Below are 21185 nucleotides of genomic sequence, written 5' to 3' on the forward strand. Positions count from 1 at the left end.
ATATGCCTGACTCTGCGCAGCGCTGCCGCCTCTGGAACGCGAATCTGCGATAGGCGGTCCAGAGGCGGTTAAAATTCCTAGATCCTTTTCCATGTCAGTGTTACTGAGTGTTTTACCATTTAGTATGTACGGGTGACTTGCATTATTCCTTCCCATGTGCATAACTTTACATTTGTCAGTGTTAAACCTCATCTGCCACTTATCTGCCCAAGCCTCCAATCTATCCAGATCCCTCTGTAGTAGTATACTGTCCTCTTCAGTGTTAATTACTTTACACAGTTTAGTGTCATCTGCGAAAATTTATACTTTACTATGCAAGCCTTCTACAAGATCATTAATAAATATATTGAAGAGAATAGGGCCCAATACTGACCCCTGAGGTACTCCACTAGTGACAGTGACCCAATCTGAGTGTGTGCCGTTAATAACCACCCTCTGTTTTCTATCACTCAGCCAGTTACTTACCCACATACAGACGTTTTCTCCCAGTCCGAGCATTCTCATTTTATATACTAACCTTTTATGCGGTACAGTGTCAAATGCTTTGGAGAAGTCCAGATATACAACATCCATTGATTCGCCGCTGTCAAGTCTAGAACTTAGCTCCTCATAGAAACTGATTAAATTAGTTTGGCATAACCGATCCCTCACGAAGCCATGCTGATATGGCGTTATTTGTTTATTTCCGTTGAGATGCTCTAAGATAGCATCTCTCATAAAACCTTTAAACAGTTTACCCACAACAGATGTTAAACTTACCGGCCTATAGTTTCCAGGCTCTGTTTTTGGACCCTTTTTGAATATTGGCGTCACATTTGCCATGCGCCAATCCTGTGGGACATTCCCTGTCAGTATAGAGTCCGCAAATATCAGAAATAAGGGTCTGGCTATGACATTACTTAACTCCCTTAGGATACAGGGGTGTATGCCCTCCGGTCCTGGCGATTTGTCTATTTTAATCTTTTTAAGTCGCTGTTGTACTTCTTCCTGGGTCAGACAGGACACTTTTAATGGGGAATTTATTTTTACATTCAGCATTTCATCTGACAGTTTATTTTCCTCAGTGAATACATTGGAGAAAAATATATTTAACAGCTTTGCTTTCTCATCGTCGCTCTCTGCGACTCCCCCCTCATTACTCTTTAAAGGGCCGACACCCTCAGATTTATACTTTTTAACATTTATATAATTAAAGAACATTTTAGGGTTAGTTTTACTCTCTTTGGCAATTAATCTCTCGGTCTCTAGTTTGGCCGGTTTATTAGTTTATTGACATGTTCTATTTTTTTCCTTATAGTTTTTCAGTGCTTCCGTGCTACACTCCTGTTTTACTGATTTATATGCTTTCTTTTTGTCATTTATTGCTTTCTTTACAGTTCTGTTTAGCCACATTGGTTTCTTTTTGTTCCTTAACCTTTTATTCCCATACGGTATGTACCTTTCACAATGAGATTTTAGGATGCTTTTAAAGATATGCCATTTTGTGGCTGTATTTTTTTTTTAGGACTTTTGACCAGTTAGTTAAGCCTATGGCCTCTAAGTTGGCTAAATTTAGCTTTTTTGAAGTTTGGTATTTTTGTTCCTCCCTGTAGAAACGCTCTTTTGAATGATAATTGGAAAGTTATTACTTTATGGTCACTATTTCCCAGGTGTCCCCCAACCTGCACGTCTGTTGTTCTGTCAGGCCTATTAGTTAATACTAAGTCCAGTATGGCCGTCCCTCGAGACGGGTCCTGAACCAGTTGAAAGAAGTAATTGTCTTTGGTTATTGCCAAGAACCTGTTTCCTTTATGAGATATACAGGTTTCAGTTTCCCAGTCTATATCTGGGTAGTTGAAGTCCCCCATAATAACCACCTCATTATGATTTGCCGCCTTGTCTATCTCGTTTAGAAGTATATTTTCTATGGACTCTGGTATATTAGGAGGTTTAAAGTAAACTCTTATTAGTAATTTATTATTGTTTTTGCCTCCATGTATTTCTACCCACAGTGACTCCACATGTTCATGTCCCTTTACCTATATATTCCTGGAGTGTGGGCTTTAGACAGGACTTTACATAAAGGCATACCCCCCCTCCGGTTTTCACAATCCTTTCTAAACAGACTGTAACCTTGTACATTACCTGCCCAGTCATAGCTATCATCCAGACATGTTTACGTTATTCCCACTATGTCATAGTCCTCCTCACACATCACTAATTCCAGTTCCACGGTTTTATTAGTCAGGCTTCTGGCATTAGTATACATACAGTACAGACCAAAAGTTTGGACACACCTTCTCATTCAAAGAGTTTTCTTTATTTTCATGACTATGAAGGCATCAAAACTATGAATTAACACATGTGGAATTATATACATAACAAACAAGTGTGAAACAACTGAAAATATGTCATATTCTAGGTTCTTCAAAGTAGCCACCTTTTGCTTTGATTACTGCTTTGCACACTCTTGGCATTCTCTTGATGAGCTTCAAGAGGTAGTCCCCTGAAATGGTCTTCCAACAGTCTTGAAGGAGTTCCCAGAGATGCTTAGGCACTTGTTGGCCCTTTTGCCTTCACTCTGCGGTCCAGCTCACCCCAAACCATCTCGATTGGGTTCAGGTCCGGTGACTGTGGAGGCCAGGTCATCTGGCGCAGCACCCCATCACTCTCCTTCATGGTCAAATAGCCCTTACTTTCAAAGTTTTCCCAATTTTTTGGCTGACTGACTGACCTTCATTTCTTAAAGTAATGATGGCCATTCGTTTTTCTTTACTTAGCTGCTTTTTTCTTGCCATAATACAAACAGTCTATTCAGTAGGACTATCAGCTGTGTATCCACCTGACTTCTCCTCAACGCAACTGATGGTCCCAACCCCATTTATAAGGCAAGAAATCCCACTTATTAAACCTGACAGGGCACACCTGTGAAGTGAAAACCATTTCAGGGGACTACCTCTTGAAGCTCATCAAGAGAATGCCAAGAGTGTGCAAAGCAGTAATCAAAGCAAAAGGTGGCTACTTTGAAGAACCTAGAATATGACATATTTTCAGTTGTTTCACACTTGTTTGTTATGTATATAATTCCACATGTGTTAATTCATAGTTTTGATGCCTTCAGTGTGAATCTACAATTTTCATAGTCATGAAAATAAAGAAAACTCTTTGAATGAGAAGGTGTGTCCAAACTTTTGGTCTGTACTGTACATTTGAGAGGTTTATGTATATTTTTTACCCTACGCCTTTCCTTCTGAACTGTTCTAGTCCCTCCATCCATTCCTACCCCAGTCCCATTACCTTGCCCCCGGTCTCTATCTGCACTATCTTCCCCTCCTATAATGTAATTTCCCTCCCCCCCCCCAGTCCCTAGTTTAAACACTCCTCCAACCTTCTAGACATCTTCTTCCCCAACACAGCTGCCCCTTCCCCATTGAGGTGCAGCCCGTCCCTACGATAGAGCCAACAGAGAAGTTCTCGGCACCAGTTCTCCAGGAACCCAAACCCCTCCTTCCTACACCAGTTCTTAAGCCACTTGTTAATCTCCCTAATCTCTTGTGTGGCTCTTGTGATGGAATATCCTAGCCGAATATGCACCAATTGACAGCTATCTTCCTATAACAATCAGTGGGGATAGTGCGGAGAGCCAGGAACTCATGAATATGAGGACTTCCTAGCACATGCTCTGTATTTTGAGGACTCCAGCACTCATCTCGCACTTGAGCTGCTCAGAACTGATTTTAAGGTCAATTCAAGAAAGACCCCTCAGATAGGGCACCATAAAACTGGTGGCAGATGCAATTTAACTCAGTTCTGTTATGTTGACAAAAAAAGGTTTTTACAAATTACCTTTTTTAAGGTCTGATGCAGTGAAAGGACCTGACTGAGCCAAGAGGTGTCATTTATGAGCAGATGGAGAAAGGATAAGGACATCTGGTGCCATTGTGGGGATGGCACATAACTAGAAACAGCTCCGAGACATTGGCAGTAGTTTTTTTTTTTTAAATAAAGACCCATAAAACGATGAACAATCATTTGTTGGAGATGTTACATCAACTACTCTAACTCAAACACCAGTTCTACATAGTAACACTACAAGGTTAATGGGGGCAGTGCAGGCACCGTATGAAATGATGATCGTGAAATACAGTACAACTGTGCTAGTCCTCTGACGAGATGTCTACAATTTGTTTTTGAATATTCGAGCGTTTCAGTCTTGAAAAAATCAGCATCTGTCTGTTCATTATGGTCCTGTAGTGTTTTTTAAAACTCTATCACATTGCTACAACTTACAGTATGAATGCCGCCTGCTTTTTATAGGTTTAAAAGGGTTGTCCAACCCTTTACAAGTGATGGCCTATCCTCAGGACAGGGCATCACTATCTGATCTGCCAATCTGATCCGTACCCCTGCCAATAAGCTGTTCTGGAGTAACTATGGAGGGTGACAGAAGTCAGTGCCAGAACTACACAGATCCAACTGTTGCGCCGTGGATACAGCTACTGCCCCCACTGAAGTGAACGGGAGCTGTATAGTTCTGGCACCGCACTCTGGACGTCGGACTCCCACCGATCAGATAGTGATGGCCTATCCTGAGGTAACGCCATCACTTGTAAAGGGTTGGACAACCCCTTTGAAGAGAACCACCTGAGCACTGACATGTTTGCTATAGCAGATAATTGCATTAGGGTATGCAGACGTCAAGCGGCGATCAAAAGGACCCCTGCTGGCTTTTAAAAATCGAGTCAATCATAGCGCTCTATAACAAGGGAACACGTTGGGATTCCATGCTGCCAGTTGTTCTGGCCGCATGAAATGGATGACAGCTTCTCTCATGCACATGGCCATATCTGTTTTGGGGTCCACAAATCACGGATCCTGGCCGAGTGCATGCTATAGAAAAAATGTGAATGTGGATGTGGACCGAACATACGGTCACGTGCATGAGCCCTTAAGGATATATTTCACATGTGACATATCTTCATTGCCCATAGAAGTGTGTGAAGACATATCTTCATTGCCCATAGAAGTGTGCATACCGCTTAAAGTGGAATACACATCATTTCATATCAGATCATCGAATACAAAGATAAAATGCGCGCACTCGGATGCATAAGTGACTGATCTGAAGAGTAGACAGCATGTTCCTGGTAATGGTACACCATGAAGCTGTCATCTGATAGGACCTCCATTCTCTTTCAATCATATTTATCCCTGTGAAAGTAGGGATTCGTATGTGTTAATTAATTGGAGCATATGCCGCAAGCCCCGGAGGAGTGGATTGGAGGATGGGGATTGTAGTACTCCTTACCTCTATCTTTCTAAAGTTTTTCTCTGCTGAACCTAAGGCTGGCAATGGTGGCTGTAATTCCCAGCTGAGGTTAAGATACAGTGGGTCAGACTGTGTGACAGGTGTTTTAACAATGTTCCTCTCACTGCAGTGAAGATTTAGGGTACTTTCACACTAGCGGCAGGGGACTCTGGCAGGCTGTTCCTGCGGGTGAACAGCCTGTCGGATCCGTCCTGCCGCTAGTTCACGTGTGCCCCCAGACTGCCGCTCCGACCCCATTGACTATAATGGGGCGGTGTCACGGCAGTGCTTCTCGCTGTGCCACCGCCGGAACTCCGCCCCCGCCCCATTATAGTCAATGGGGACGGAGTGGCAGTCTGGGGGCACACGTGAACTAGCCGCAGAACGGATCCAACAGGTGTTCACCCGCCGGAACAGCCTGCCGGAGTCCCCTGCCGCTAATGTGAAAGTACCCTAAAGCTTCACTGCAGTGAGAGGATCATTGTTAAAACACCTGTCACGCAGTCTGACCCACTGTATCTTAACCTCAGCTGGGAATTACAGCCACCATTGCAAGAATAATATTGCCAGCCTTAGATTCAGCCTTAAACAGCAAATACCTGACTGAATCCAGTGCTCGGCCATGCAGATTCTGGACCTTCTAGTTCTTTCCTTTCTTTTTTTTCTGGAGTACTGTGAAGTAGAGATGGGTTTTTTCTCTGTGGATCTCTTGGAGGAGGTGGTTCTCTCGAGTTTAGGCCTAGTTCTCTGCGGAGTGAGCATATGTTGCTTCTCACTTTCTCTGTTTACTCTAGACTTAACTTGTGGTGGACCTAAGTTTCTTTTTCCAGCTTCCTACCGGGTAGAGTCAGAATAATTAACCTTGACTGATCCATGCAGAAACATGCTGGTGTATTACAAGGCATTAACATATTAAATAGAGATTGGAGAAATTTTGAAAAATTCGATTCAGCAGCTTCACCGAAGCTTGCAAAGAAATTCAATTTGTTACAAATGAAGATAAATCGTGTATACCCAGTAGTGTTGATCGAACACTTTTGCTCGGGTGCTCGGGCCAAACACATCGGGATGCTTGGGTGCTCTACTGAGTACAATGGAAGTCAATGGGAGAACCAAAGCATTAAACCAGGCACCCCCTGCTCTGAAGAGGAGAAGTTGTCTGGTTTACAGAAAAAGGTTAGAAATTGATGGAAACACCACCAAAATGTTTTGGAAACAGCATGGGGAGGACATCTGGATGCATCTTGGACTCTTATTATCTATGACATACAATAGACAACCACACAAAGGCTACATGCCAAACGCTGGGTATGTGCAAGCCAACAATCTATCCATGAGACAGATACAGTCAGCACACCTTACAATGACAGCCTTGTGCACTATGAGACATTCAAAACCAGCTCTCATTTGACTGAGAGCCAGTAAGCCTCAAAGTTGCTTCATATCTGATGGATGGCTTGGGTGGACCTGCGCACCTAGATCATTATCATTAGGGTGACAAAAAGTTTTCTGATTGTCCTAACATAATATTAAATAACCTTTCTATACAATTTTGTCATGTAAACTCATTTGCATAAACATGGGCATGTGGGAAAGACATGCAAATGAGCAAAATCTGCCTTGTTTTTCAGCTGAAAAACAATTTGCATGGAAAATTTGCGATTACAATATTTGCGATCTAAACTACTCATGAACAGCGCCATCTATTGGATTCATAGTCTTGTCAGACGACTATAAAACCAATAGATGGCGCTGTTCATGAGTAATGTACAGCGGCATCTATTGGATTCATAGTCTTGTCATAAGACTATGAAACCAATAACATATAAAGCATCATCAATCCCTACATAAAGACGCAATACCATGAGACTACACGACAATAAATCACATGAACTCCAAAATTAGACACTGTACACCTCCAGGAATACCTATAATAAAAAGAAAATTTTAAACCACATCACTTGAATAAAAGGGGGAAGGGAAATGTTTAGGGAAAGGATTATTGCACTGTTTATATGTGTTTTATCTTTGTTTTCACTGCACATATCTGTAAAAAAGGAATATGACCTGTAATTTGATCCAATATGTACCGTTGAATGTAAATGTGCAAATTATATAAAAACGTAATAAAATGTATAAAAAAAAAAAAAAGACTATGGAACCAATAGATGGTGCTGTTCATGAGTCATGAACAGCGCCAACTATTGGATTCATAGTCTTTTCATAAGACTATGAATCCAATAAATGGCGCTGTTCATGAGTAGTGTTGATCGCAAATATTCTAACCGCAAATTATTATCGCAAATTTTCAGCTGAAAAACAAGAAGATTCAGCTAATTTGCATATGCCCACGGTTATGCAAATGAGTTTAGATGAGAAACTGTGTAGAAAGGTTATTGAATATTATGTTAGGACAATCAGAAAACCTTTTGTCACCCTAATGATAATGATCTAGGTGTGCAGGTCCACCCAAGCCATCCAACTGTTATGAAGCAACTTTGAGGCTTACTGGCTCTCAGTCAGATGAGAGCTGGTTTTGAACTACTCATAGTGCACAAGGCTGCCATTCTAAGGTATGCTGACTGTATCTGTCTCACGGATGGATTGTTGGCTTGCACATACCCAGCTTTTGGCGTATTTTGGCCTTTGTGTGGTTGTCTATTGTATGTCATAGGTAATGGGGGTCCAAGATGCATCCAGGCATCCTTCCCATGCTGTTTCCAAACCATTTTGGTGGTGTTTCCATCAATTTCTAACCTTTTTCTGTAAACCAGACTATTCTTTAGAGCAGGTGGTGCCTGGTTTAATGCTTGGGTTTCCCATTAATTTTCATTGTGTTCAATTGTGCTTGAGCATACACAGTGTTTGGCCGAACACTGCGGTGTGCCAAGCAGAACTGCTGTTCAGCTGAGCATGCTCGCTCAACACTAATACCCAGGCCACACTGCCTTAGGGAAAGTGTAACACTCCAGAGTTATGTTACTACACGCCTCTACCACGCTACTATCTTCTAAGAGCCTGTATATTGTCATCTGATGTAATTTATATTATGTCTTCACAAATGGGCATATAAAACCATGTTAAACACAATTGTTCCTGTAATTTTCCAGGTTCTCCGGCAGGGGCAGCAACACTTTGGCAAGGTACAACTCCCAGTATTAGGTACGTGGGCATGCAATCATCTACCATAGAGACCCTTGCATGGGCATAGCAGTCAGGGAGAGCTCTAGGGGTTTTATAGGGCTCACCCATATGCTCCTTAGTTTGGGTTCAAGCCAGTCGGATGTTTATTTATAAGTTCCAGCTTTCTGCAACATCATCCGTGACAGCGTTATAACACCTTGGAAGGGCCCTGGGATAGTACCCTGCGCACACTGCAATTGGCGTCACGAACAAATAGAGACTATTATCCACCTGACCCGGCCACTGCATTAAAGTGGTGTCAGCGTACCAGTATCCTGGCCATTGCATATGGACACACGGAACGACCTTGCTGCAGTGAAGAACCGCACGGCCAATTAGTTCGCTGCTGCACTTCATTTAATAATGAGGACTGCACTGTATAGTCGGTCTTCATTTTTAATGGTCGTGTGGCACCTTTTATGCAGGGGGCTGTTGCTGGTATGGGGTTTGGCTGGTTAGGTGGGGGCACAATATACAAATTATTCCTGTTCTTGCCTGCAATATCCTGCAGATTGACAGTAAACACTGAATATTAATCAGCTTTGGCATATCCACTTCTCCAACCCCAGCGCTCTCCTGCCCTACAGGTGGGAGCCCTTCTCCTGCCATCTGCTTTTCTTTCTTTTCCACATCATCTAATATAGATGAGAATATGTCATCAGGAACATCCAGCTCCACCTCTCTCTGCATCTTGCTGACTTTTCTAGGAAGTAAAGCCAGCAAAAGATGAGGTTCATCATTGAAACCTGTCCCCCATAAGGGGCGCAGACTGGATGGTATTGGTTGGCACACTGGGCACTGGAATAATAAATGCTTCCATCTTATTAGTATTGAATTCTTCTATTAATCTTTTTGAGCAACACTGTTCCTAGGACTTGCGCGTTTGCCACGTCTCTCCCTGTGCTCAGCTCACAGGACAATAGTGGAGACTGCGCGGGATGAGGGTTTTATAGGGATGTGACATCACAGGGGAGGGCTATCTGCGGATTGGCTGGCTGCACAGCATTATAGGTGATCTTGCTTTTCCAGGTTTGTCTCCTCTACACTTAGGTTCACTTTCTAAGGGTACTTTCACACTAGCGTTTTTCTTTTCCGCCATTGAGTTCCGTCCTAGGCGCTCTATACCGGAAAATAACTGATCAGGTGTATCCCCATGCATTCTGAATGGAGAGTAATCCGTTCAGGATGCATCAGGATGTCTTCAGTTCAGTCATTTTGACTGATCAGGCAAAAGAGAAAACCGTAGTATGCTACGGTTTTATCTCCGGCGAAAAAGCTGAAGACTTGCCTGAATGCTGGATCCGGAAATTTTTCCCATAGGAATGTATTAGTGTCAGAGCGGGCATTCAAAGTCTGCATGCGCAGACTGAAAAAAAAAGGTGAAAAAAGTAAATGCCGGATGACACCGGAAAGACGGATCCGGCATTTCAATGCATTTTTTTGACTGATCAGGCATTTTTAAGACTGATCATGATCCTGATCAGTCTTACTAATGCCATCAGTTGGCATACGTTTTGCTGGATTCGGCAGGCAGTTCCGGTGACGGAACTGCTTGCCGGATCTCTCTGCCGCAAGTGTGAAAGTAGCCTAACACGTGCAACAGACATTTTAGGAAAACCTGATTCATTAGAACGAAGCACAAGGAAATTTGGATTCATTGTGAATCAAAGTTTTCCTAAACTTCGGACTGAATTCCGCTTCGAATGCTTCGCTTCGCTCAATACTACTATTATATAACAAAAACAGTTTGCAAGTTTCCTATTCTGGGGTACTGCACAGACAGGACTGCTTTATGGATAATAGTGTTCCTTGTAGCCACAACATAACTGCAACCCGGAGCCTAAATAGGTTTGTCCTGAGTTTCCATCCTAAACAACTCAATTATAATATTGTCCATACTGTGTACAGCCAGCCTAGAGTATTACTGACGTCAGTAGGTAGCACCCCATTAGTAGCGGGCACCTCTCTGCTACTGGCACCAGGCTGCTTGAGTAAAATAAAATGGTCCCATAGTGATTGTGGCTTCCCGTTGCATAGTGTATACATCAAGCTTCACAAATAGAAAAGATACTAGATGGTGGGCTCCATTGAGAAGAGGCTGGACTGACGAGAGGTAGGGTGAACTGACAACATGTCTTACTTTTCTGCTAAGTGCTAATTTTTAATACGTTCTACTCTGCCGCGCGACTTACAGATCTGCAGAGGTGTTGATAGTAAAGTGAGGAGTCACAAAAAAGAAGATGTGAAAAGTAGTCTCCATTATCTGGAGAAGGTGAAACTGCTGGTGCCAAGCTTTAAGGACATAGCCGTATAGGAGTTTCCGTCCCGTATGAGCTGAGGTGTGGTGAGTGCCAGTCCATGGTCTATACCGCCAGCTCCTACAACCCTCACTTTGTTCTGCTGTGTAGGATGGAATTTTTTCATCCTCATAGTTGTGGGACTGAGATTAATTATTAAACCTAAATCTTTAAGCAGAAAAATGTAACCTTGTAGACGGTAGATGCATTTTCATCTCTTCAAATCACTTGCTCGAAAGGGAGTCAAAGTGTAGAAGAAAGGACCCCATTGTAAATTTTTGCTATGGTACCCCTTGGTTACTTGTCATGCCCTGCAGTTATAGAAGTGTTTTTTGGCTGCTCGCGTCACTGTCCTCAAAGTTGAAATTATGTAAAAAAAAAAAAAGTTTTTACTAAGGCCCCCTTACAAAATGTATTGCTGTTCCTCTCATCAATCTTCCCTTCAGTGTACTCCAAACACTGAAGAAAGCACCAGTCCCATAGTTTGCTATGAGAACAGTTTTGTGTCCTGTACCTGTAGTCTGCTTGCGCCGGACAGATAAGGCTACTTTCACACTAGCGTTTTTTGCTGGATCCGTCATGGATCTGCAAAAACGCTTCCGTTACAATAATACAACCGCCTGCATCCGTCATGAACGGATCCGGTTGTATTATGTCTTATATAGCATGAACTCCATTGAAAGTCAATGGGGACGGATCCATTTTCTATTGTGTCAGTGAAAACTGATCCGTCCCCATTGACTTACATGGTAAGTCAGGACGGATCCGTTTGGCCCTGTTTCGTCAGGCGAAGCGAGACCAAACGCAGCCAAACTGATGAATTCTGAACTGATCCATTTTGGGCCGCTTGTGAGATCCCTGATACGGATCTCACAAGCGGACCCAGAAACTCCAGTGTGAAAGTAGCCTAAACCAAAAAAGCCACCTATTTAAAGGGGTTGTCCCATCTTAGACAATGGGGGCATATCGCTAGGATATGCCCCCATTGTCTGATAGGGGCGGGTCCCACCGCTGGGACCCGCACCTATATCGAGAACGGAGCTGGGAGCGTTGTGGCTGGAGGACCCCAGATTTCCCGGGGTCCGTCCACCACCAAGCGCTAATCCCCGCCTCTCCCATAGAAGTGAATGGGAGCGTGCTGCGCATGCGCGGCCCATACTCCCATTCATTTCTATGGGGCAGACAGCAATAGCCGAGCCAGCGCTCGGCTATTTTCAGCGGCCCCATAGAAATGAATAGAGAGCTGCTGCGCATGCGCAGTGCGCTCTCCTTCACTTTCGGGGCTCTATTCTCAATATAGGTGCGGGTCCCAGTGGTGGGACCCGCACCTATAAGACAATGGGGACATATCTTAGCGATATGCCCCCATTGTCTGAGATGAGAAAACCCCTTTAACCCCTCACAGTTTTTTTTTTTTGCCTTCCTCTGGATCAACTTGCAGGATGACAGGCCGAACTGCATGGACAGATGTCTTTTTTCGGCCTTATATACTATGTTACTATGTTACTAGTACCAAAATAAAAAATGTGTGTGTCCTGCGTTTCTTATTTTTCATAGACCTACAACTAATATCAAGAGCTGGCATTTTTAAGTGAAAAAAAACACCTCACCATTACCCTACAAAAATGCAAAAAGTGCACAAAATGCCATTAAAATCCTACTTGTGAACCCACCGTTACGCAGGCACAACCTACTCCCATGGGATGATGATTCTGTGCAATCCCTGCTACTTTTTCCAAAAGACTTTAGTAAAGTGAAAACTAGAATCTGAATTTTAATTGCTACAGCCATTCATTAAACTTTTCTCTATTTTAGTTTTGTGTCCATTTTTTTATTTTTGAAAAAAACTAATATTTTTTGAAAATCATATAATAAATGCACATAAATGCAATTCCTATCAGTGAGATCATATTTTCCTTTACATGAAATCAAGATATTACAATCTCTTATACGGTATATAATCTTCTATCCTATAATACAAGCCGTAATAATACAATATTTTTCTGCAACAAGATCCTTTTCCTAATACAATTGCATTTCAAATAGCCCCAATTTAGTACATGTGCTGCCGAAGCGAGCGCTCCAATTTAGTTTTGATTTGTCACCAAATGTTGCCGTTCTGCTTTCACATCTGCGGCAGCCTTTTCTGGCAGAGAATGCTGGGAATCGGGCGAACCTCTACCGGGAAGGGTCCGGCAGCAGTATACAGCAATGCCGGATCTGGAGAACTCCTGCCGGAGATAGGAAACTAGCCTAAGGCCAAGTTCACATCTTGTTTTGCTTTACGTTCTTCTGATCCATCAGAAGAACAGAAAAAAACAAAAAAAAACAACATTATATTTGAGCATCAGTTATGACCAGTTTGTGTCACTTCTGTCTGAGATCAGTCATTTTTGATGGGAGATGTACTCTTTGTAGGGAAGCCTTCCCAGGGGGCAGATTTTGTAGCGGAAAATTCCACGACTGTAAATCAGTTCCATTCGTTTGAATTGGGGGCTGCCCCCGCATGTGGATTTCTGCAAGCCCGATTCAAATGAACGGAACTGATTTTCGGTCGTGGAATTTTCCGCTACAAAATCTGCCCCCTGTGAAGGCGCCCTAGGACTTTTTCTTCCATCCAAAATAATGGCTCTCGGATGGAAGTGACACAAACTGATGCAAACTGAATATACCGTAAGTGATGCTCAAAATAACGACTCCGTTTTTTTTCTTCTGCTGTTCTGATGGATGACGGACTTTTGTTTTGGGGGTGGGGGGGGGGGTGCAAAGAAAGACTGTTCTGTATCATAAACACCCTTCATCTGGCCCTGGCGGCATGAAGCATGGCATGGAAAATTGCACTGCTAAAAATAATGAAGAGAAGGACAGAAAAGTCCAGGAACAGGAAAGATTGATGCAAGCAAGATGAAGAATGATGTGGAGCTGCACAGATGTGGCACCGGCAGGTTTATTACAAAAGTTTATATTTTTACTTTTTAAGCCCAAACAACCTAAACAGGAAAACCTTTCTGACCCCATCGCCAGGACTTCCCGTTATGTACAGCACAAACCCCTGACACCATCAGACGGGGTGTGGATCATACATAAAGGGAAGTCATGGAGGACTTCATAGAAAGATAATACTCCGAGGTGCCCCTTCAGCCGGGACTGGGCAGAGCTACCGGCAGTCTGCTGAAGAAGCACATGTGTAAAGTGCGATCACTGCACTGCAGGTACACATTTATGGGGGCGGTAATAAGTAGGTCAACAATATATGGGCATCTGTGGCATATGGTACAAAGAAAAGAAGAGCAGATATTAAAATATGCTCCCAATTATGGTGCCGGGTGCTGACAGAACACTATATTTACTCCTTAGGCCAATTTCTCACCCCCTTTCTTGCTAACAATTCTGTGGGGATAGGAGTATGACATGGGTTCCGACCACCCAGTAGCAAAGGAGATGGGACTTTTTGTGGGTCTTGGGGGGGGGGGGGGGGTGCTCCTTCTCATTAGAGAGACCACCAAGTATGCATGAGGAGTATTGTAGCCCAGCCAACGATGCTCTGCATTTCTGGAAAATGACATATGCAGATAAGCATGCCTTACTTTTATTGGCATCAGATAGGCTTAGTGTTCATTTCTTTTTTAATATCTTTCCCAGAAACCCAAAGGTATGCAAATTAGCTTTTCCTCCATGAAAAAGCACTGATTGAACAGTTCGAGGCTACCACCAGGGGAAATCTTGATATGAAAAAGCACTGATTGAACAGTTCGAGGCTACCACCAGGGGAAAATCTTATTATTTCATAGTACTTTTGATTCAGGTAGAATCGATTCATAACTGAATCGAATTTGTTTAAAAGTTTGGCAAATCGCACCTCAAACAAATTTCAAGGAATTCGCTCATCTCTAGATGGGACCAACCTTCCCTGGATCAAGGGAAGATAATGTCCCCCTGGATCATTTATTTCACTAAATAAATTAATATAAATAACCCAAGAGGACGAGATCTTCACTAAAATGCATGGCGCTGTGCTTGGTAAGCTAGCACAGCAGACTCCTCATTGGCTGGGGTTCCAGGGTGTTGCCCCCCCCCCCACCCCCCCACCCCCCACCTATCCAGAAGATAGGTCATCAATAGCAAACTCGCAAAGGTCCCATAGCAGCCACAGACAGGGTGGGCGGAGTGGTGCTATAGTCTCTTGGATTTCCTGACTTGCTTGCTTCTATGGTGGGCATGCTCAGTTGGCACATTTGCATGGGTACTAGTGATGGTACTCATGATTTATTGCTGCAAATACTGTATGCCTACACACAAAATATTGGAATGCTTCTCCTACTGAATGGGCATAAACTCTTGCATCTATGGCTTGCTTTAGAGGGGTTATCCCATGACTAATGTAAAAAATGAGAATCGGACATCATCTAGTACATGACAATCATAGCTAAAACCAGCCCTGTACCTCCCATGGATCCAGAGATCTCCCCATTCATTGCTCTGCTAGATTTATATCAAGCTAACAGCCCTAGGGGAGTGTCCTTTCTGCTGCAGCTAAAGGGCGTGTCTCATCTCTCCCTATCACAGTTCAGGGGGCGTATCCTTGCAATCCCTACCACAGCTTAAGGGTCGTGTCCTATCTGCTGCAGCTAAGGGGCGTGTCTCAGCTCTCCCTATCACAGCTCAGGGGGCGTGTCCTTGCCCTCCCTATCACAGCTCAGGAGGCAGTTAAAGGATGAAACTGAGCATGTGCGGCCTTCTCTGTGACCGGGACAAAAAGGTAGAAAAAAGAACAAACAGCAGGTGGCGCTATACAGATACATTTTATTGAATAAATCAGTGGCTATGCAAAATGTTTTATTATATGCAATTAAAAAAGTATTCAGATCCAGGTGCTGCTGGTGTGAAAACGGCAGAATCATTTTTGTGGGAAAACCCCTTTAACCATAGCTGCAATAATATAGGAATTATATAATAGAACTGTTTTGTTCTACCAACCATAAGGTCACTGCAGAAGTAATGAGACAGAGTAGTATACAGTCATAGTTCACATAGGCAGTATGTCAGGTAGAAGCCCCTGGTCGCCCTAGTCCCTGCAGGCAGAGGTGACAGTCCCTGTGGACACCTGTGAGCAGCCTCCTCCCCCGTGCACATATATACACAGGGAGGAGGAGGAGGGGGGCTGGGACACAGGACCAGCCCTTCTTCCCCCGCTGTCATGTACAGCCAGCATCCTGCATCCTGCCCCTCACTTCTCTCTGCCCGGGGAAGTTACAGCTTGTGTGCAGTCTTCAGTGCTCGGGAGTACCCCCCCCCCCCCCCCCCGGATTGGGGTAATAGTAGTGCCCCGGGTGCATCCTGATGTGAAGCTAGGAGGACCCCATTGCCATTTAGAGGGGGGGAAGGAGGTGGGAGGATTTGGGATTATTTCTTACCTCCCAGATGCGTTCGCTGCTGGACAGTAAGAAGAAGAGCGGCGGCGCGGGGCTGGATGTTGCTTTGGGGCTGGTTCCCCAGCGGCAGCAGCCCAGGATGTTCGGCTGCGTGTCCTGCTTCTGGGTGCTGCTCTCCGCCTGCCTGGTGGCCGTCTGCAGCTTCGGCTTCCTCTCCCCGTCTTGGATAGTGAAGCCCGGAGACGAGGAGCAGCAGGAGCCGGTCAGCTTCGGGCTCTTGTGGCACTGCTCCGACCGCCTGGAGCACATGTCCGGCTGCTACAGCTTCGGGGGACTGGGCAGGTTCAACGACATCCCCTCCAGCTCTTGGCAGGTGAGTGGCATGGCGATTCTTATCGGCCGATCGTGATTGATAGGACTTTTTCTTTATAGTGTGATCAGCACCGTCACAGGGATCCGAGAAGTTGCTGCTGCAATAATAATACAACCTCTGTGGTAATAATATATCACATCATCGCCTCTGTACCCAATGTATCAGGTGCTGGGGGCAAAGAGGAGACCACCATCCATAGTAGACATTGTCCGACCTGTTAGAGTTGTATGTAATCGTTCATTCCCAGTGATCGTTAGAAATGATAGTGATGATTGATCATATATATATATATATATATATATCTATTATCTATCTATCTATCTATCTATCTCATATCTATCATCTATCTCTCTATCTATCTATCTATCTATCTATCTATCTATCTATCTATCTATCTCTCTCTCTCTCTCTCTCTCTCTCTCTCTATCTCATATCTATCTATCCTTCTATCTATCTATCTCATATCTATCATCTATCTCTCTATCTATCTATCTATCTATCTATCTATCTATCTATCTATCTATTATCTATCTATCTATCTATCTATCTATCTATCTATCTATCTATCTATCTCTCTCTCTCTCTCTCTCTCTATCTCATATCTATCTATCTATCTATCTATCTATCTATCTATCTATCTATCTATCTCATATCTATCATCTATCTATCTATCTATCTATCTATCTATCTCTCTCTCTCTCTCTCTCTCTCTCTCTCTATCTCATATCTATCTATCCTTCTATCTATCTATCTCATATCTATCATCTATCTCTCTATCTATCTCTCTATCTATCTATCTATCTATCTATCTATCTATCTATCTATCTATCTATCTATCTATTATCTATCTCTTTCTATCAGTAAAAACGAATCATTAAATAATAACTGATTTTTCAGTATTAGGCTACATGCACACGAACGTTGTTTGTTTCTGTGTCCGTTCCGTTTTTTTTGCGGATAGGATGCGGACCCATTCATTTCAATGGGTCCGCAAAAAATGCGGACAGCTCACTGTGTGCTGTCCGCATCAGCATGTCCGTCCCGTAGCCCCGCAAAAAAAAAAAATAGAACATGTCCTATTCTTGTCCGTTTTGGGCATTGTTACAATGGATCCCCAAAACAAACGGATGGCATCCCTTTATTTTTTTTTGCGGCTCCGCGATTTGCGGAGCGCAGAACACATACGGTCGTGTGCATGTAGCCTTAATTTGTGAAACCAAAGTCATTTCCTAATTTTGTGTCACAAAGCGAGCGATTGCTCCCAATGGCGCGGATCATTTGGGTCACGCACATGTGTTCAGCTTGTGATAAAATATTGCAGCTTAGGATGGATTGAAATTCGGATCCATTCAGTACAATATGCGATGCAGGGTTTGTCTGCAGCCGACGGTCCCAGAGGTTTCCCTAGAAATTCCTGTGCAGCTCAATCAAATGGGAAAATATTAAACTTTGAAATGAATTTGCCTGTAAAATTCCTCCGTCCTCCCCGCGAATCCTCGAATCCCCGATGCTCCAGTTTAACGATCTTGACCGGGTGATATATAACTTACACTGTGACCGGGGGGCATTCACTAACGGGTAGGGCTGGCCAACCTGCGGCCCTCCAGCTGTTGCAAAACTACAACTCCCACCAAGCCCTGCTGTAGGCTGATAGCTGTAGGCAGACTGGGCATGCTGGGAGTTGTAGTTTTGCAACAGCTGGAGAGCCGCAAGTTGGCCATCCCTGCACCAACGGGTAGGGCAAAGGCGATTTAGACATCAATGCAGGAAAGGATTCTTTACAGTTAGAGCGCTCAAACTGCGGAATACTGTACCCCAAGACGCAGTGATGGCAGATACTGTGTCAGCATTTATAAATGGGCTTATCTAATAGGGAATGGCGCCGAGGATGATCATTCATCCAATACTGACTGTTGTCATGATCTATGTATATTGGATGTGGCTGCAGTTCTCGGCATAGCGCTGCTGTAGAGCTGGAAATCCAGGTTGGTTTCGGTCACTTCTCTCTCAGGGTAAGGCCTCTTACACATTAACTTGTCCGTTTTGCGGATCCACAAAACACGGATGCAGTCCGTGTGCCGTCCGCATTTTTTTTTGCGGGCCCATTGACTTCAGTGGGTCCGTGGTCCGCCTTTTGTGTATATATCCTTTTGCAGAATGGATGTATGGATGCAGAAAGCACACAGATGATCCCTTTTCGCATCCTTATGTCCGTTCCGCAAAAAGGTAAAACATGTCCTATCCTTGCCTGCCATATGAGGACCACGGACCCGTTGAAGTCAATGGGTCTTCAAAAAATGCGGATGCAACACAGACAGTATTCACAATTTGTGGACAGCAAAATACCTGCGGTCATGTGCATGAGGCCTAAGCTGTGGTCCTAGAGGTCGGACCCCCAATATGGGAACAGAGATGAGTGAATCGATTCGTACAAATCAATTTGTTCCTAAAAAAGAATTCTTGAGCGGTGAGGGTCCGTCCCCTTGACAATCTTGCGCCTGCGCTTCTGCTCCGAGTGGCGCCCTGAGCACAGAGGCTCTGGTGCGTTGCAGCACTGGGGTCCTGGGTTTAAAGGGGCATTCTCATCTGAGACAATGGGTGCATACCCATGGGACCCGCACCTATATCGAGAACATAGCGGGCAAAGTGGTGGATGGAGGACTCCGGTTCGGGCACCACCATAGAAGTGAATGGGAGCGCACCGCGCATGCACGGCCACCGCTCCCATTCGCTTCTATGGGCCCGATGGAAACAGCCGAGCCAGTGCTTGGCTATTTTTGGCAGCCCCATGGAAATGAATAGAGGGCGGCTGCGCAGTGAGCCCTCCACCACTTTCAGGGCTCCGTTTAGGAGATAGGAGCAGGTCCCAGCGGTGGGATCCACACCTATCAGACAATGGGGGCATACCCTACAGATACAGAGATCCTCCTAGTGTCTGAGAAGAGAAGACCCCTTTAAACCTCAGCAAGGGTAGCCCCTAGTAAGTGCTGGGGATGAGCACCTATATGGCAGCCACTGAATCTGCAGGGAATCGCCCCCCGCCAGTGACATTACAGATGTGTCGTTGAGCTCTATGGCACCAGTGACATTAGTGGGTGCCCTGTCCTCCTCATGCAGTAGGCAGCAGACGATTACAAGACCAATGAGGGCCCCCCCCCCCCCCCACCTCCATGATTAACCATTTCAAAACAGGGCGTCTAACAAGAGTAACGCCTCTAGCCCTTCAAAGATCCTCAGTTATTTGTGTCACAAAAAATGGTCCCTCCCATGTCTTGCTATTCGTAGGTATTGTACTGGACGCCCCCCGGCACGCTGGAGAGGGGTCTCGCGTCCCTCTGCAGATCCCTCTCTCAATCATGTCATCTCCATTAGCAGAGAGGTGTGTGTTTGGGAATGCTGCTCAGTGGCGGGGCCACAAGTCCTGACCGCACTGCCAGGGCACCGCCACTTAGGGCCCGGCTAATGAGCTGCCTACTGTGAAGTGGGTAAACAACAAACTAGCCGCAGGGAGGAAAGCTGGCATCTCGCTCATTAATATTACACTTGTATGTCTACTAGCGGAGTGATAATGTGTCGCCAATTAGTTTTCTGTAGGAGGATAGGCATCCTGGAGGAGTCGATGAAGAGACACTTGTCAGCGGGCTATGTCTGCAGATGGCGCTTTAATATGTCACTGCGTGTGTATGTGTGCCGTACCCTAGGTGCGGGCCTCTCTGCTTCTTCCAGGATCTTTCCTAGATCAAAGGAAAAATACAGCACAATACATGACCGGACCGGCAAAGGGTATCAGATCAGAAAACACGGATAATGCCCGCGTGCGTTCCGCAATTTGCGGAATGGCGCGTACAGCCATTGATATAACTGCCTATTCTTGTCTGCAAAACAGATAAGAATAGGACAGGTTATATTTTTTTGCGGGGCCACGGATGCGGGCAGCACACGGAGTGCTGTCCGCATATTTTGCGGCCCTATTGAAGTGAATGGGTCCGCATGAGGCCTAAAGCCGGATTAGGTCCGGTTGAGTTGTGTCTGCGATCAGGGGAAATCGTGCGAGTAGGAACGCAAGTGCAGTCAGTTTTGACTGCGATTGCGTCCCGATGTTCAGTTTTTATCACGCGGGTACAATGTGTTTTGCACGCGCGTGATAAAAAACTGACTGTGGTACCCAGACCCGAACCCGGACTTCTTCACTAAAATTCGGGTTTGGGATCGGTGTTCTGTAGATTTTATTATTTTCCATTATAACATGGTTATAAGGGAAAATAATAGCATTCTTTAATTCTGTAAAGTAAAAGGTCCATTGTGTTTGGGTCAAAAATAAAAAAAAATGTAACTCATCCAATTGATCGCGCAGCCGGGCTCGTCTTCTTTCTTCTTCTTCTTGCAGGACCTGGCTGGAAAAGGACCTTCGGGGGCATCAACCTTCTATCTTCATTCAGCAGGACCTGCGCTGACGTCACCGCACTCACCACGTGGTGAGCGCGATGACGCCACCGAAGGTCCTTTTCCAGCCAGGTCCTGCAAGAAGAAGAAGAAGAAAGAAGACGAGCACGGCTGCGCGATCAATTGGATGAGTTACATTTTATTTTTATTTTTAACCCCACAATGGGCCTTTTACTTCGCATTCAGAATTAAAGAATGCTATTATTTTCACTTATAACCATGTTATAATA

The 21185-nt window shown here is 44.5% G+C and overlaps 1 protein-coding gene across 1 annotated transcript in view; it reads left to right on the forward strand.

Annotated features, from left to right (window-relative positions):
• The first annotated feature begins 16027 nt into the window (after positions 1 to 16027).
• Positions 16028 to 21185, forward strand: part of LOC120994629 (transmembrane protein 211-like) — a 242490-nt gene continuing 237332 nt past the window's right edge. The window contains exon 1 of the mRNA XM_040423333.1: positions 16028 to 16512. Within this exon, the coding sequence (XP_040279267.1) occupies positions 16189 to 16512 (324 nt within the window). The 5' untranslated portion in view covers positions 16028 to 16188. The remainder of the gene's footprint in view (positions 16513 to 21185) is intronic.

This window comes from Bufo bufo, chromosome 3, assembly GCF_905171765.1.
Source record: "Bufo bufo chromosome 3, aBufBuf1.1, whole genome shotgun sequence".
Classification (NCBI taxonomy): Eukaryota; Metazoa; Chordata; class Amphibia; order Anura; family Bufonidae; genus Bufo; species Bufo bufo.